The following is an 18,833-nucleotide window of genomic DNA, read 5'->3' on the forward strand; positions in this document are numbered from 1 at the left end:
CTACCTTCTGTGATTCCACCTTATTGACAATTCCCGCAGTGGAATCTACTACCTTAGTGTCTATCAAACCCATTTTGGGAAAATTACTTATTTTATTGGTAACTATGCCACTTTTATATGGCTTATCTATTTCTATCTGATCTATCTTACTTATACTATTGCTCCTCATTCATACTATTCAAAGATTGACAATTTTTCTGCCTATTTGTTCGTACGGCTTTACGGGCTTTACTTCTAATCGGGCAGAAAAGGTTCCGCTCAATTTTACAATTTTCCTTATTAATTATTTTACAATTTGTCTTATAGGCTATTTTACAATTTTTGTATCTTAAATAGGTTTACAAAAGTTTTTTTTTACAATGAACTTAATTTTTTATGTATCTCCATCCAAATTTGGGATTTGGTGTATTCCCGCATCAGCTGGGCGTCGCCGGTGTGGCACGCTGATGCTCCCTCGTTGGTGCAAGGGGCGGCCTGCCTCCCGCACTTACAGTTGTCGTCGGCGTTTTTCCCAGCGGTGGTGCAAAAGGCGGTCCTATGCCTTTCACACTTACTGCTCCTAATTGCGTATCGTGCAGTGCCGGCACGTGTACTCGCAGTATGGAGTGTATAAAGGTCCCTCGCAGTCCGTTGGGCAGCTTTTTGCGTTCTTCGGGAGTTGCTTCGCCGAAGGAGGTGAGATTAGTTCATGTTTGGTTATATTTTTAATACGAGTGAAGCGAGTTGCGGAGTCTGGTTTTGCATTCTTGCTTATCAACTTTAAATAGTCAAGCTCTGCCTGCAATTTTTGGGCCGTTGTCCACGCGGGTGGTGTTGCAGTTAAGAATAAAAGCCACTTTAAATGTGCTATTCTCTTATTAATTTTATTGTGCACACCTCCGCGTTTACCCATGACTCACGCACTCTACTCACTCAGTATTTTTCCTCCGTCCAGATCCTTTTCATCCTGTCCTGCTTCAGTTGCCTTATCGCTTCACGTCAAAGTCTATAATGCTAGTATGATTGGCTAGCATTCTCGTTATCACTTTTGTAATATTTTTAATGTAGGTTGTTTTTTATAATTTTTTCGTATGCACCCAACTTTTAATCACAATAATGCAGAAATGTATAATTTTTTATAGCTACAATCGGAGGTGCTAAGATTGCAGCTGTCATGGTCGCCATGTAATAAGATGTGGAGTTTCAAGAATGGACCGCCATGTAATAATATGTGGAGTTTTCATTAGTGAACTTATTCTTCTTTTATTTATGTACTTTGTTCCATTGGTATAAACTTATACTGACTTCTTACATTTTACTTAAAGTGAACTTAGCTAAGGCCTCGTAGCTGCGCTGCCAGAGACGCCGGCAGCGCAGCAGCAATTAAATGAAAATACAAAACTAAACTAAAAGCTCACATGAGTGATAGTGTGGCAGGTCAGTGCTGCAGATCAGCGCATTCTTTGTGGGTTCATTGACCTCCGCATTTTAAGTTATTGTCATATGTTCCCTCAAAGGCATATTAGTATAAGAGAAAAAGTTAGTATAAGACGAAAGTAAATTGACATGCGATAACTGTCGAGCAAAAGCTTGTAACGTTGTTACTCTGCCGCGGGTATGCTCGCCGGCCAGAGTATGCTGAAATAAATTAGGCACCCCAAAGTGCCGAGGTGTCCAACAAATAAAAGAGGGCGGTGTGCCAAAACTTCTCCACGTGTTTCTTTAATATAACAAAAATGATACCGAGCGCTTCAGTGCGCGTTGGGCATGAGCCAAGAACCGGAAGTGAACTAACTTAAACCGAACTTAAAATTACTCGCCTTCATGGCTTACTATTCTTACAATTACTTGTTCGCTTAAACATTACTCGTAATGACGCACATCTGGTTGCTGCGCAACGCGTCGTTACACCTCCCCCTTTCCCCAAGGGGTCGAACGGCCCGATCGGTGGTTTTTTCGAATTTTCCTTCACCGCGCCATAATCGAACGGCAGATGTGTAGCAGCTGGGTGGCAGCGCTGCCACCCCTCGCGTTTTTCCACCTGTCAACGCCACCTGTACCTTCACCGTCAGCTGTTCGCTCTGTCATGCTGTCGCCTCGTTGTTTCCGCTCTGCATTTCCGCCGCGTGGTGCTGACGTGTCGTCATCCTCTGGATTCTGTAATGGGTGCTGTAGTGGCTGCTGTGGGACTGGCTGCTGTTGCCGTAGCTGTTTAGGGATCGCCAATGGAATTATCATACCGCCCATCTGCTGCGCCTCTGGTATATTCGGCGCTGTGTGTATATCTCAGGCGGTGCGGTAATCTACATCGCTTCACATGGCCTGAAACGTAACAACAAACTTCGTTTAATTATGTTTGTAGGCTTACATGGGCATCTTCTTCGGCTAGAACGGCAGCTTTGCTGTTCCCGCTTTGGTGGACGCCGGTGGTGTTGCTGTTGCTGTGTGGCTGCTACGAAGCCAGCTGCTGCCGTTGTGCTCGTTGATGTGGCCCGGACTGACGTTGTGGCTGCGGAGATTGGTGTTGCGGCTGCTGTTGTGGTCGCTGAGCAATGGACTGCTGTGGCTGCTGTGAAGCTGTCGGTGGCGTGGCCCTGGTGACCATACTAACGCTGCCTCTGTCGTCGCTGCCTTCGTCGGCTTCGCTGTCTTCTGCGTTCACCGCTTTTAGATCTCGCAAATGTGCCGTTCTACCTCTGCCGCCCGCTACTGGTCGCACACGCACTATAACTGGGGATATGAATGCTCGCACTGTGAATGGCCCATCGAAGCGAGGCGCCAGCTTGGCCGCAAACTGCTCGGCTGCGTTGGACAGGTGATGTTGTCGCACGAGCACCTCGTCGCCCAGTTTGGGTCGCCACTCGCGTCTCCGCAGATTGTACTGGCGTGCCTGATCCTCGCTGGCCACCCCTTGGTTTCTTCTTGCTATACGGGCAACAAACTGTAGCAGCGTCGCGTGTGTTTCTGGGCTACCTGGTGCTGCCTCAGGGGCGTCAGGATCCCTGCCGTACAGTGTGTGTGGATGCCGTGGTTCTCTCCCAAATAGTAGGTGAGTAGCCCGTTGCATCTGAAATTGCTGTATTAATGGCCAATTGTGCTTCCGGCAGTTGTTCGTCCCACGTGTTGTGCTGCCCGTCCGCCAGCTGAGCAATCAATGTTTTGACCGTTCTATTGGTCCGCTCCGTGGGATTCTCCTGAGGTGTGTATGGTGCCGTCAGTTGTTGCTGTATGCCTGCCTCGGCGAGGAACTGCTTCAGCGCGCGGCTCGTAAACTGGGTTCCATTGTCTGTAATGAGCTTTCTTGGTGTGCCAAACCGTGCCAGAATTCGCTCTCGCAAGGCCAGCTTCACTGCCGCTGCCGTCGCCTTGCGGATGGGGACCAGTTCTGCCCATTTACTGAACTTATCGACCAGGACCAGTAGAGACGCGTTGCCTTGTTTGGACCGCGGCAGCGGCCCCACAAAATCGGCGCAGGCGACGTCCCACGCTGCCTCCGCTGGTTTGAAGTACATCTTGCCTGCCGTCAGCTGGTGCTGGGCTTTATAGCGTTGGCACAACAGGCACTGGTGCACATACTTCGCTACATCGCGATACAGACCAGGCCAGTGGTATCGATCTGCAATGCGTGCACAGGTTCGGCGTACTCCCATATGGCCCGCCGTTGCGTCGTCGTGGCATTCTCTCAACACCTCCAGTCGTAGAGGCGCGGCCACGCATAGCCTCCATGGGGACACCTCATCTTCTCCTAGCACGTGAGCGATGCGGCGGTACAGCCTGTCGTTCTGTATGGCGTAATCTGGGTACTTGCTGGGACTCTCCAACACCGCTGTCGTCAGCCGCTGTAACCATTTACAAGTCGGTGCTGCCTCTGACTCCACGTGCGCACGGCCGATCACCTCGCGTGGTTGTCGTGACAGTGCGTCGGCCACCACATTCAAGGCTCCTTTCCGGTATTGGACATCGAAGGTGTACTGCTGCAGCTCCAAAGCCCAGCGTGCGATGCGGCCGGTGGGGCTCTCAATCGAGTTGAGCCAACGCAACGCCAAGTGATCGGTCACGACAGTGAAATGGTAGCCCTCCAGATAGTGTCGCAGCTTTCGGATTCCCCAAACAATGGCCAGGCACTCCTTCTCCGTGGCGCTGTAGTTGACCTCTGCTTTCTGCAGTTTCCTACTGGCGTAGGAAATCACGTGCTCCTGGCCGTCTACGTTTTGTGTCAAAACCGCGCCCAGCCCATACTCGCTGGCGTTAGTCTGTAGGCAGAAGCGTTGTGTGAAATCGGGGCACGCTAACACCGGCGCTTCCATGAGCTGTCTTTGGATACAATCAAATGCCTCCTGCTGCGGTGTTCCCCAACTCCACTTGTGGCCTTTCTTTAACAGCTCGGTGAGTGGGCCTACCGTTGTGGCGAAATTGGGTACAAAGCGGCGGTACCACGAGGCCATCCCGATGTACTGCCGCAGCTGTTTTAGGTTAGCCGGGGGCTTCAGTTCACGTATGGCTGCCACCTTTTCTGGATCCATCTGTATCTCGTCTTCTGTCACCAGGTGCCCCAGGTAGCGTATGGACCTGCGAAAAAACTCACACTTATCTTGATTTACCCGTAGGTTTGCCGCTCTCAGTCTTCGAAACACCTCCCTCAGGTTACATAGGTGTTCTTCGAATGTCTTCCCAACCACAACTATGTCGTCCAGATAGGCAAACGCGTGTGGAGCCATATCCGGGCCGATGACGCTATCTAGCGCCCGCTGGAAGGTGGCTGGGGCGGAGTGCAGGCCAAATGGCATCACTCGCCATTGGAAAAGGCCCCGTCAGGGCACTGTGAAGGCGGTGTATTTGCGGTTGTCGGGCTCCATGGGGATCTGCCAATAACCGTTTCGCAAGTCGATGCTGCTGATGTACTTCGCCTGTCATAACTGTTCGAGAATATGTTGGATCCTCGGAATGGGGTATGCGTCTGGCTCCGAGCGCTCGTTCAGCTGGCGGTAGTCGATGCACATTCGCCACGCCCCATTCTTCTTGCGTACCAGGACTATGGGCGCGCTGTACGCGCTATCGGACCGCACTATCGGACCGCTGGCCCTTCGCCAGCAACTCGTCAACCTCGTTGTCAATTACCGCTTGCATCGCCGGATTCCTCGGATAGTAGCGCTGTTTAATGGGCCTGTCGTCTTTCACGCGGATCGTGTGTGTCGCCACCGACGATACGCCCACAATGTTCTCAAAGCGTGGTAATTCATCCTGAAGGAACGTGGCAGCCTGAGCAGCCTGTTCATCTGTCAGCGTAGCCGCCGATGGAGCAATTGGCTCTGTGGTCACCAATGCCGCACATCGTACTCTGCGGCGCGCCTGATGCCTTCTCCGCCATCGACATCGACACCTCTACACTCCGTATATTCTCCCCACCTGGCTTTCTCAAGCGTCGTGCCAGCGCCGGGCTCACGAAGCTGCGAGTGGCTCCCGTATCCACCACCGCGTCGAGGGCAAGACCACCGCAATCCACCCTCAACACCATCACTCGCGAGCGTTCTGCCACTAGTTTTCCTGCGTGGGCCCGCCTATTGGCTGTATGTGGCGAGCTCCCCTGGCATTTCCCGCTCTGCGGCGACAGCATTCGTTCGCTCGTATGCCCAGCCTACCGCAATCCCAGCAGTATAGTTGTTGTTGGTTTGGGCAGCATTCGTTGTCGTGCCCCGCCATACCACAGCGTTTGCAAGACCGCCCCTGGTGTACCGACGAGCTCTGCATCTCGGGCCCGGTTGCTGTTGTTCGCGCGGGTGTAGTCTGTAAAGGGACAAAGTCTCGCCTGTTTAACTCACCACCAGATATGGGCTGCATATCCGTTGGCTCCGGACGTCGGATCGGAAACCCCCGTGGGCCCATGAACGCTGGCTGGGATGGCCCTGCCCCAATGGTACAGGCCGGAACCAAGCCCAACTCCTCCAGCTCTGCTGCTTGCCGTTTGAATTCTGCCACAGTATGGACATCGTGATGCCGTATCCTGATGTTGATCGCTGGTCGGCTGTTGCGGTAGATGAGCCTCAGCTGCTCCTCTCCGGGCATGTCTGCATCGAGCATCAATTCCAGCATCGCTTGAACGTAGGTCGCAGTGGACTCCGACTCGCCCTGAAAGCGTCGTTGCGCATTCTGTCGCCACCGCTCAATGTGCGGAGCGGCCGGGTACGCTTCTAGCAGTTCCGCGCGGAACTCTGCCCACGATTGGGTCGGGCTTCGCCTTGTGCGGTCCTACGTCAGTGCCGCGCCCTCCAGAATGTTTGGTAACATCGGCACCAAATTATCTACCGGCTCCCCACTCACTTCCGCTTTCTCTTCTAGCCTGCGCAAGAATGCCCGTGGGTCCCCGCTGCCGTCGAAACGTACTCCCCACTGTGCCACCTCCGTGCTCAGGGCTCTCCGCTCCGCTCGTGACATTGTCGAGTGGGCCGAACCAGCCGCGGATGCGGTTGACACGGCTGATGTTGGCGCCTGTGGTTCTGCCACCGCCTGCGCGCTTGCGAGCGGTGACGCTGGAGTCGGTGCTGTTCGGTCTTCTTCGTCAGGCGCATTACCAGCAGGCGCGGTGGAAACGCAGACCTGGCTCGACAGTTTCTGGAACCCATCCTCCATAGCCTGGGCCAACCGGTGGGTGTACTGAGCCAACGCAACTGTCACCGAATCGGCAATCGCTTCTGTGATGTCCGCCGTTGAGAGCACTGGAGCCACTGTTGGCGTCGCTGAGGCTGCCGTGGGCTCGGTTGTGGTAGCTCCCGGCGAGGCCGCGACCGCTACCGAAATGGTCGGCACTGTCGCAGAAGTTAGCGGTGTCGTGTTTGCCTCTGTCATGACGAGCAGCCCCTCCGGTACGTCTTCTTGTTTCGGGACTCCCAGCCATCCGCCGGGCACCGGGCTCAACTGACCTGTCTTAACCCGGCTCAATATATTGTTTCCAATTGTATTTATTTTGTGTGTGCATAACCTTCCCATATGCTTTCACCCCTTTCACCCAGTAGGAAGGCATTTAAGGTATTTAAATGAACATTTTCTGTTCTTGATAAAAAATTGTTCAGTAGTCCGTTACATTTTTGTTCTTGCCAAACTATTTCGTTAAACGAACATGACCACTATAACTAATATTTTTTAAAGCTCGTTTTCCCCCCTTTGGAGCTAGAATTTTCCAAAAGCCTTTCTTAGTGTGCTCCTACACTATGATGGATACTATGAAAGGATACTTGAGTCCAAATTTCATCTTTTACCGTTTGGGCTGTGCGTTGATCACCAATTAGTCAGGACAAACTGTTTTATATATAGAGAAACCGCAACGTTTTACGATAGACTATGTGCAAAAAAAGGGGAATAATTATAAGGGTATATCCTAATTTTAAATTCACATTTGAGTCTTTTCGTGCCATATTGAGTCAATACGGTCACACACAAACTCGGAATATGAAACACGGCACTCGTGTCAATGCCGTGCAGCGATGAGCCACGATCAAAAAGCACTGACAATTCTCATCTCAATTTGCTAGAGTAAAACTTTCGATAGTTGAAGCCACCGATAGCATCAAAATATCGAAGTTTGAATGGAATAAGTTGAATATTTAAATAATAAAATCTAATTATTTATTGAGATCAATAAGAACAAATCATATACATACATACATCTGCCCGCAATACGAAGCAGAATATGCGTAGCTCCGTTATTCGGTTTCTGCTTTACTATCGCTTACGCAGTCGTTGTCTAGCGACGGTAACTGTAAACTTTTGGCGTTTTGCCTTTGCAATTAACATTAAATGGTCAAAACGAAAGAAGAAGAGCGAGCCAATGACTTGCAGTTGTTGTTGTTTTTAGAGCATTATTTTTTTTACAATCAAACAACTGTGTTCGATTGCCCAATGTATACATTAATACGAATGTACATACATGCAATATTCATACACAGGCATACATATGTATGTTTCTCTTTACTTTTTCAACCGTACGTAGAGAACCGCACACATAGACACGAACTGTTGCTTGTTGTGTGTGAGTGTGTGTATGTGATGTCCCCAACTATTTGATATTTGTTGTTGCTGCATAAAGTTATTAATGAAAACACTAATGCCAAATGCACTAAACAAAGAAAAAATTACTTTAAAAAATGTTATATAATTTTCAATTAATTAACATTTCTTGCTCTGCCAGTGCAAGACGAATGTACAAACATACACATGTAGATACATATGTACATACATAGATGTGCACATATGTATGTATGTATGGACATTCACACAGTGTCTCACATGTTGCTTTGGCTATTTCAATCGTTTGCACGCAACTACACGAACAGCTGTTTGCATGTGTATGTGTGTGTATGTATACTTAGTTTTCCCCAACTGTTTGATATTTTGTATTGTTTGTTCTGCCTGCATTTGTAAAATGCATATTTTGAAAATCCTTGAATGCAAAGTTGTAGATTTAGTTACGTAGATTACATTATCCAAATTTTAAATCGATCGGACTAAATTTATAACAAAAACTTTTCATTTGAAATAGTGAATAAATATTAAAACCCCAATAATTCAAGCTCCAAATTTCGAAAATCCGAGTATGCAGTTTTGTTTGTATTCTTTAATTGATTTTAGAAACTAAGTTCTAAGTCGATCGGTAGAAAACTGCGGATTTTTCAAACAAACTTTGGAGCCACTTTTCCCCCTTTGGAGCTCGAATTTTCCAAAATCCCTTCTTAGTGCGCATCTACACCATGATAGGATACTTGAGCCCAAATTTCAGCTTTCTAGCTCTTACCGTTTGGGCTGTGGGCTGTTGACGCGGGTTCCTTTTGTGCCCCAAGAAAACCCCAATAATTCAAGCTCCTACAAAAAATTTAAAAAACCCGTATGCAGTTTTGTTTGTATTCTTTTATTGATTTCAGAAACCAAGTGTTATGTCAATCGGCTAAAAAATGCGGATTTTTCAAACAAATTTTCCAAAATCCCTTCTTAGTGCGCATCCACACCATGATAGGAAACTTGAGCCCAAATTTCAGCATCCTATCTTTTACCGTGTGGGCTGTGGGCTGTTGACGCGGTTTGCTTTTGTGCCCCAACATTTTTTTACTGGAAAACTCCCATATTTTAGGCTCCAAAAAATATATCAAAAAACTAGTATACAGTTTTTCTTGGAATTGTTCTGAGAGTATACAAACTAAGTTTAAAGTTAATCAGATGAAAACTGTAGATTTTTCATACAAACGTTGGAGCCTGTTTTCCCCCCTTTGGAGCTCGAGTTTTCCAAAATCCCTTCTTAGACTATGAAAGGATACTTGAGTCCAAATTTCAGCTTCTTAGACTTTACCGTTTGGGCTGTGCGTTGATCACCAATCAGTCAGTCAGGACAAACTGTTTTATATATATAGATATATATATATATATATATATATATATAGATATATATATATAGATATATATATATATATATATATATATATATATATATATATATATATATATATATATATATATATATATATATATATATATATATATATATGTATATATGTGGGACGAACGGACGTCACCTACACGGAATGTGGAATGACTCAGGTGGTGCAGAACAAAAGATCCGGCTGGAAGGACAGTGTTGGCGTGGGGCGGTGGGGATAAATTTCCAAAACCCCAAAAGCGAAAAATAAAATGGCGGCAACTCAATTTTCAGTCGTACGTGTACTTGTACTTATATTCATTTGCAATCATGTACTGACTTAACCTAATTACATTTTTATAGGCTTCACTAAGCTACCGGAGGTGCGAGTGCCTGTGAATCGGGTGAATTTGACACGGCTACAGAGCGTCTGTACAACAACGAACGGTGTGGTTTTGAATACACTAGACACTTGGAAGCTTTATGGCTGGAAACTATATGACCCACATTCAAACAATTGAGCCACATGAATGATTGATGATTTAGTTAATCAATGAAGGATCGTTTCGACCACACGTACATTATTATGGCGCATTATTCCGCTTTAAAATGGAACTGAGTTGGACGTGTTCAAGTTTTTTTTATACCCTGTACCCGTAGGGTAAAAAGCATTTACATCTACATCTATTCGTGTCTGTGTAATGTAGTATACACACATATTGAGTACACACTGTACGCAGTGTATTTCATACGGGACGTAACATGATCGCACTTATGCGCCCTAACGGGCATAAGTGCAGCGTCGGCGTCTTTATCATAATCACTTGCATGTTATTCTCTCTCGCGTTCTCGCTGCTAACAGCGCTGAGTATTGTAACGCAGTAAAATTCTGCGTCACAAATTGTATTAGCTCTAAGATTTTTCTATTTGTATTATTTCTTGCACGGTTTTGAATAGTGCCAACTTTTGTTACTAGTCTTAAGATTCCACTACTGTTATTAGATCTAAGATTTCACATTGAAGTTTCTATGCTACTAGATGTAAGTTTCAATTATATTTCACCACACTACATACAGGAAGGGTTACGCAGCAAAGATCTTTTGAATAGGGGAAGAATAAACGAGCTGGCATCACCGCCCACGCTTGTATAGGGATTTTAGAAAAAGAGAATTAGGTCACACGAACGAAGGCGAGAAGGGCAAACGAAAACGGAAGCTCGCTCTCTTCTTCGGCAACCATCAAGACGACCAGACGTGTGTTAGCAGCGAGGCATAGGATCAAATCCACGTAAGTTTTGGAAATCAGCCAATAAACGTGGTGCAATGTAGGGCCAATGGCAACGAAATCCCGAATAAAAGGCAATTTTAAGAATATTTAAGAAAGCCGCCCACGCTATGAGCGCAACTTACATATATACCAGGCTCGAGTCCGAATATATGTAAGTTGTGACTGAAAAAGCGAACAAGTGTTGATTGTTATATTGTTGCGTATGAGCCGGCAATATAACGTCAAAACGAGCCCTAGTCCGCCCCGCATTCTCCAGCACCAGCGGCTACAGTGGGCCTATTTCATGTATAGCGTGTATGAACCGCGATAGATGAAATAGTCCACTCGACCAACGGAGTTTTGGAGGTTAGTTTGCAGCGCATGAGCATGCAGACATAACGCCAAAACTACCGGCCGCAAGGCGACTGACACCCTACAGTGTGCATCGAGTCCCTCTTGTCGCATGGTCCCGTCACATTTATAAATTTTCTTGTAAATGAACCCTGGGCAGCTGAGTTATACCCCAGCTGGAAATAAAACTTCTTTACAAGTGGCGCCCGAGCAGGGACCCTGTGACAACGCTGAAAGAAAATTAAGGGAAAAATGGATTAAAGTCCCATATTCGATGCCACTGTAGGTTAGGAAATTATCATAGAAGCCGCACCATAGGAAATTTGGCACATGCCAAATTTAATGCACATACAGAAGCCCAAGCAACGGCTTAACACACGTACAAACACACAAGCAAATACAAGCAAATCCAACAACCGGCGCTCTCGCTGCTTTGCTCGACCTAACGGCTCGCGACACGAGCTGAGCAGCGCAGCACCGGCTGTATTCTCTCTCGATCCCGCTCGCGCTCTCTTGACGCCGACGCCGCCGTCGCGCAACGAGCAGTGCTAAGAAAAATTAAGTGAAACAGGCAATGACCGAAGCAGAGCAGTGAACATTTATATACAGTGGCAAAATAACAACAACAACGAGCAAGACATAGTGAGCAAGCAAAACTGACACAGTGAAATAATTAAAATATATAATTAAAAATATATAAATCCAACAACGAGCGGTCCAATAAAGTGGACGATACACAGTGAAAAAAAAAAAAAAATAAAACAAGCAAAGCAGTACAGTGAACACAGTGAGAAAACATGAAACAGTGAAAAAAAGGAGAACATAATAGAAGAATATAATACTTTTTTTTACATATTTTTTTGATACCAACAAAGATTGACCCAGTGCAAATTATCACACAAGAAAAATTTTATTTTTGTTTTTTTATGTGAACAAAACAAACCCAACAACACAGTGTAGTGACAATACGCAGTAACAGCGAACACCAAGCAATAATATTACAACGAAAGCAACAATATAAGAACAGTGAATAAAAATTTACAACAAAACAAACGCAGCACAGTGAGCGTAAAACAACAACAAAAGCGGCAGTGACAAAATAAAAGCCAAATGTGCAAGCGAAAAGTGCATAGAGGCAGTGACGTCATCAGTGATGTGCAGGGTCGTCAGTGATGTGCCATGTCACTTGACAGACGAACCAGTGAGCCGATTCAGTTCGTCACATTGCCTCCATGGTTATTTTGTATTTTTATTTTTGTTTTTTTTGAGTGTGAACAAAACCTGAACAACAATAAACAATAGCTGGAACAAAATAAATAAATAAATAAAAATAAATAAAAGTGAATTTTTTACATTGAAACAATACAACGATACAAGGACACATGCAAATAAATCCATTAAAACAAAACCATCCACCAGTAATAAGAAGACAGTAAGAAAAGAAAGTGAACAAAGATGAATCCAGAAATTCAGGGTGAGTACGTTCCAGTAGTCACTAGAAACCCTGGGGTGGGAACCGGCTGGATTTATAGCCGGTCGCAAACAGAACTGGAAGAGTTCTCAGTCGAGTTCGGGTTCGACACGGCGAACCAACTCGACGATTTAAAACAGAATTTCGCGACGTTCATTGCGGGAAAGGCATTGCAGCGCGAAACTTGGGCTCGGTTGGCGGATCTCGAACGGCATTATACGTCGAAATTCGTACCGGCCCCAGTTCCTGAGTCGGGACAATTGCCGCGCACATCGATGACGGGTGCGCCGCGCGATTTCTAGATACCCGGAACTGCTTCGCCTGCATATCTCTCGCCCATTAATGATCGGCTGTTCCCAAATTGGCAACCAAAGCCAAACCCATCGACTGCAAGTCGCGCAATACGCTTCGATGAACCCAACCAGAACAGGCCCACAGCAGGCAACGTTACGGCCTCAATGGCAGCTCATAATACAAGCCCAGAGCGCATAAGAAAATGGGGACTTCGTTTTAACGGGTGCACAGACCCACTGGCATTTATAGAACAACTCGAAGAACGGGCTGTTTCCTACGACATCGAGTTCGACGACCTGCCGCGCGCCATGCCGGAGGTTCTAACTGAGAAAGCTGCACTCTGGTTCCGCACAAGCCGACTCCAGAATGCAACATGGGCAACCTTTCGAAAAGAATTTCTAGAATTTTTTCTGCCCTCCAAGTATTTTCAGCGGCTAGAAGACGAGATAAGAACTCGCTTCCAAGTAGAGGGGGAAAATTTTAAAGATTTTGTCGTAGAGCTGCGAGCACTCATGCATCATGCCGGGTACACCGAGGCCCAAGAACTAGATCGTATTTATGAAAACACTTTGCCAGAATTTCAGTTATATGTACGCCGCCATGAATTCCGGACGCTGCCTCATCTTATCCAACTCATTGGAGAGTTGGAGAGTGTCAAGCAGCGTGGTCAGAGGCGCACGCCCATGGCCGCACCCTTCGCCAACACTTCACCGAGCAGGGCGCATACGCCTACCGCTGCAACATATGGCCGCGACGGAAACACGAGACCAACAACATTCGAGACGCCACGCAATCCGTTCCGACAACGACCGATGCCGCGGCTGGAACCACCGACGATGACGTTGGCGGTGCCGGGAATGCGGCAAGGTGGCAGTCGGGACGCAGCGAACCAAATGATGACACAGGACTCGCATGTTCCGGGCGACGCTCGACGAGCATGCAGGAACTGTGGCCAGCAGCGCTATTTCCAGGATCAGTGCCGTAACAGACGGGTACTGTTCTGCTGGGAATGTGGACGGCGAGGCGTACGAACCTTTGCCTGTTGCCCACAGCGAGCATCGGGAAACGAGCAGCGTCTCCGCTCGACTGGGAACCCAGCGGAGACAGCGCAAGCAACACCCCCAGCCTAGAGAGCCAGATGTATATGTGCGAAGGACGCATTGTGGCCAGAGTCCAGATAAGCGGTCAAAGCATAGTTGCCACAATAGACACCGGGGCAACTCGCAGTTTCATCAGCGAAACGTGCTTTGATACGGTGGCTCGACAGGACGAAATCCGCAGCGCCAGCACGAACATTCGGCTTGCCGATGGTTCCAGATGCGAGATAAGCAGAGCCTTACACACGAGCGTACGCCTAGACAATCGCACTGTTCGCATGACATTCCTGGTTATGCCCAACATGCTCGACCCCGTTATCCTAGGTATCGATTTCCTACAGACCATTGGCACGATGATACAATGCGGGACCGTTTGCCTGAAACTTGGACCAGGCGAACCAGAAACCCCTATGCACAACGAGAATCCTGATCTACCCACTAGCCGGAGAAGAAGCACAACCAAGGTCACATCGCCGCGCCCTGCACCAGCCAAGAATACAAGCGTACCCGTCACTAGCCGGCAGGCCATAGAGAGGTGCTGTCAACAGCATGAAGACGATAATGAGGAGAACAAGGAACCACAGAGTCCCTCAACGACCACGACTACGCAGGCCAGCCCCTTCGACGTCACTGAATTGGCTGAAGAACCCGAGGAACCAGATTACGACTCGGTGTTACAACGAGAACCGGCAGAACCATGGCCACGGGACATACAGCTCAAAGCTCAACAGTTCCTAGACGAGGAGCTACCAAGATTTGACACGCTCAGTGGAGTCACGCATATGGCGAAGCACTCGATCGTCATGAGAGATAATCGCCCAATCAAGCAGCGATACTTCCCAAGAAATCCGGCCATGCAACGTATAATCAATGAACAAGTGGATGAACTCTTGGAGCAAGGATTAATAGAGCCTTCTCGGAGCCCACACAGCGCTCCCATTGTGCTTGTTCGGAAAAAGAATGGCAAATGGCGTATGTGTGTGGATTACCGGCAACTCAATGAACGTTCAATTCCTGATGCGTACCCTCTGCCGCGCATTAACCACATACTGGAGCGACTACGCAACGCAAAGTTTATAACCACACTGGACTTGAAGAATGGCTATTGGCAAATACCCATGGCTGATGACAGCCGTGAATGTACAGCGTTCACTGTACCGGGTCGGGGTCTATTCCAGTGGCGTGTCATGCCATTTGGACTACACTCGGCGCCTGCTACGTTTCAACGCACTCTCGACACAGTCCTGGGCACAGACATGGAACCCAACGCTTTCGCCTATATGGATGACGTCATTATCATCGGCAAGGACTTTGATGACCACATCAGAAATTTGCGCGAGGTCTTCCGACGACTACGTCAGGCAAATCTCAGAATCAATCCAGAGAAATGCACGTTCTTCCAACAGAGATTGAAATACTTGGGCCATTTGGTCAGCAACCAGGGCATTCACACGGATCCTGACAAAGTTTCTGCTGTACGAAACCTGGAGCCTCCAACGAACTTGAAGGAACTTCGCCAATGTATTGGGATGGCATCCTGGTATCGCAGATTCGTGCCAAATTTCGCTGCAGTCGTGCAGCCAATGTCCCAACTACTCAAAAAGGGAAGAGTCTGGCGTTGGGGCGAAGAACAGCAAACAGCTTTTAATAATTTGAAATCTTTACTCACCACAGCTCCAGTGTTAGCATGCCCGGATTTTAACCACAAGTTCGTACTACAAACGGACGCTAGCAATCTCGGGATCGGTGCGGTATTAACGCAGGAGATAGATGGGCAGGAGCGGGTCATTTCATACATCAGTCGCAGACTGAGCAAAGCTGAGCAGAATTACTCTGCTACCGACAAGGAATGTCTAGCTGTGATTTGGGCAATCCGGAAGCTGAGGTGCTACCTGGAGGGCTACCGATTCGAGGTGGTGACCGATCACTTGGCACTCAAGTGGCTAAATACACTCGAGAGTCCCCTAGGAAGAGTTGCACGATGGGCGCTGGAATTCCAACAATATCAATTCGACATTCGCTACAGAGCCGGAAAGCAAAACGTCGTGGCCGACGCACTCTCCAGACAGCCTCTGGAAAACATGTATCGAATTGACGCAGAAGGAGAATCATCTCGCCCGTGGATTACGAACAAGATCAAGCAAGTACAGGAAGATCCACAGAAGTTCTCGGAGTACACCCTGGAAAATGGACAACTGTACCGAAACCTGGGTCACAGGCCAAACGACGACGATTACGTCCCGTGGAAGCTCTGTGTCCCTAGGAATCATCGTCGCCGTGTTCTCGAAGAGTGCCATGACGCTCCAACAGCGGGTCATCAAGGCATCCGCAAAACGATCATCAGGTTATCCCAGCGGTACTACTGGCCAGGGATGTATCGAGACGCCCGACGTCATGTTCAGAAATGTGAAAGCTGCCAACGATTTAAGGTCAATCAACAGAAGCCAGCAGGAAGAATGCTCACGAGGCAAGTCGATGAGCCATTCACGACACTATGCGCTGATTTCGTCGGACCTCTACCCAGATCCAAGCACGGTAACACTACACTACTCGTTTTCTTCGATTTGTTCTCGAAATGGGTCGAATTGGTCCCCCTTAAAAAGGCCACTGCCACCCATCTGGTACGAGCATTTAAAGAACGAGTCCTCAGCAGGTTTGGAGTCCCAAAACTCTTCGTGTGCGATAACGGCACACAGTTCACGAGTCGGATATTCAAGAACTGCCTAAAGGAATTGGGAGTCGACGTCCAGCATACAGCACCGTACTGCCCCCAGGAGAACCCAACAGAAAGGGCAAATCGGACAATCAAAACGATGATATCGCAGTTCATCAACGGCGATCAAAACACCTGGGACGAGTTGCTGCCGGAGATTACTCTGGCCATCAACTCCAGCGTCTCAGACTCTACTGGTTTCAGTCCAGCCTTCGTAGTACAAGGGCGAGAGCCAAGACTCCCAAGCGCACTATACGACGAGGTGACGCCAGCCACTGGAAGCGAATCTCAAACGCCTGCCGAGAAAGCAGCCCGTTTGAGGGAGATATTCGCCATAGCACAGTCCAACATGCAACGAGCCACGCAAGATCAACAACGCCACTACAATTTACGCCGCAGAGAATGGAGACCGAAACTAGGATCCCTTGTCTTACTTCGACAGCATCACCTTTCGAAAGCTGCCGAAGGATTTGCTGCAAAACTAGCACCGAAATACGACGGACCATTCAAGGTGGTCAAGTTCGTATCCACATACGTCGTGCGCATCCAACGTGTGGGAAGACGGAGGAGACAAGTTGCCAACGTGGCCGACCTAAAAGAGTACCACACTGACGCAGCGAACAACGACGACGACGACACAGACATCCTCGAGGCTACCCACAACCCTCAGGATTAACCAAGAGAGCACTCGCCAAGCCCAAGTAGTGATCCACTTCCTGAGTATGAGCCAGAAGACATGGCGCACTTACTTGGACGAGTAAATTATATAATAAGGGGTATTAGCCAGAGACCCCACACTCACACTAGTTTACCTTACGCGCAAGCCACACCTCTAAAGCGGAATAAAACCTGCAAAAAGTTATTAACAAGAAATTTTATCTTCCACAGCAACAACAACTTTCGTTAAGCCAAGATGGAGAGAAATAATGGAAGCAGTGCGTGGCAATCGTCGCCGGAGCAGGATTGGGAGGACGACAAGTCTACGTCCCCATACCTTCCCCAAGACCAGGACGGCCAGTCACCAGATGACCCGTCCCCAGCCAGCAGCGCTCACGACAACGAGTGGCTGCCCTCATCCGAGCCGGAAAACGACGACGGCCAGCCCGACGAACGATTCAGGACAACACTGCAGCGGGATGAGTGGGACTGGCAAGAGTCACCACCACCTCCCAGCTCGGAGAGCGACACCCCACCGGAACGGCACTATGCCGACAATGTGCGCGAGGTGTACGACGAGGACGCACCACCTCACCGCGGCTTTCGAGGCCCCACATATCCGCCCCGGTTCCAGGGCCATCAAGACGGCGGCTCCTACTCCAGATCACCAAAGCCGGAACCCCGACGCGACCCACGGAGCGGACGAGGGGTATACAAGCCCGCCGAGCCGCAGACTGAGCTGGAGCATTACACAGCCAGTCCGGCCAGCGAGTCCAGCAGCGACGACGAGCAAGTCTATTACCGGGAAGTGGTAGCATCCGCCGAAAATTACCAGCACATCACCACTCCCTATGGTGCCCGAGTGACCCGCAACACCACCACTACTGTGGATATCTTCCTACCCCCGGGAGAGACGATGAGGTCGATGTTCAACGTACCGAGAGAGTCACGGCAAGCACTCAGGGGTCGTGAGGAGGCTCGATGCATGCGCGTCGAGCTGGAAGCGACCACCGATGACCGGACCAGCAACCGACAACCAGAAGCGGCAAACTACACGCGGAACAATCGCAACGACAGTTCCCAACGTCAACCAAGGCGGAACACCTCACCCGAGACTGTCCAACGGCCTACCTGGGAGCCGGCAACATCGGACGAAGAGGACAACCGTCCCCTCTTTCGTCGGCGGTACTCACGAGCCCCGACCAACGCGACCACCAGCGAAGCAGCACCAGCAGAGTGGGTTGTGGCACCGACGGGATGGAAGGTCGACACGAAGGACCGGAAAATACCCCAGGCCCTGGTCGAGGACGTCATGTCAGGGATGCACAAGCGCACCCGGGCCCGTTACTCCAAAGAACTGGACGGGCAACGATTCCAAGTGGAACGGACGAAGACTCGGAGGGTTTTGATCCATTTAACCCCCCGAAGAAAGGAGAGGATGTAACGCAGTAAAATTCTGCGTCACAAATTGTATTAGCTCTAAGATTTTTCTATTTGTATTATTTCTTGCACGGTTTTGAATAGTGCCAACTTTTGTTACTAGTCTTAAGATTCCACTACTGTTATTAGATCTAAGATTTCACATTGAAGTTTCTATGCTACTAG

At 48.6% G+C, this 18,833-nt stretch overlaps 1 protein-coding gene across 1 annotated transcript; it reads left to right on the top strand.

Moving 5' to 3' along the window:
• Positions 1-17,484: 17,484 nt before the first annotated feature.
• LOC115630114 (altered inheritance of mitochondria protein 3-like) lies at positions 17,485-18,606 on the top strand (the record flags this gene model as incomplete). The annotated part of the gene is made up of 1 exon (XM_030526727.1): positions 17,485-18,606. A coding segment is annotated over exon 1 (1,122 nt), but the record flags the coding sequence as incomplete, so codon positions are not given.
• Positions 18,607-18,833: the final 227 nt, after the last annotated feature.

The sequence above is a fragment of the Scaptodrosophila lebanonensis genome, unplaced genomic scaffold (genome assembly GCF_003285725.1).
Source record: "Scaptodrosophila lebanonensis strain 11010-0011.00,11010-0021.00 unplaced genomic scaffold, SlebRS2 tig00000328-arrow-arrow-pilon, whole genome shotgun sequence".
NCBI classification, from domain to species: domain Eukaryota; kingdom Metazoa; phylum Arthropoda; class Insecta; order Diptera; family Drosophilidae; genus Scaptodrosophila; species Scaptodrosophila lebanonensis.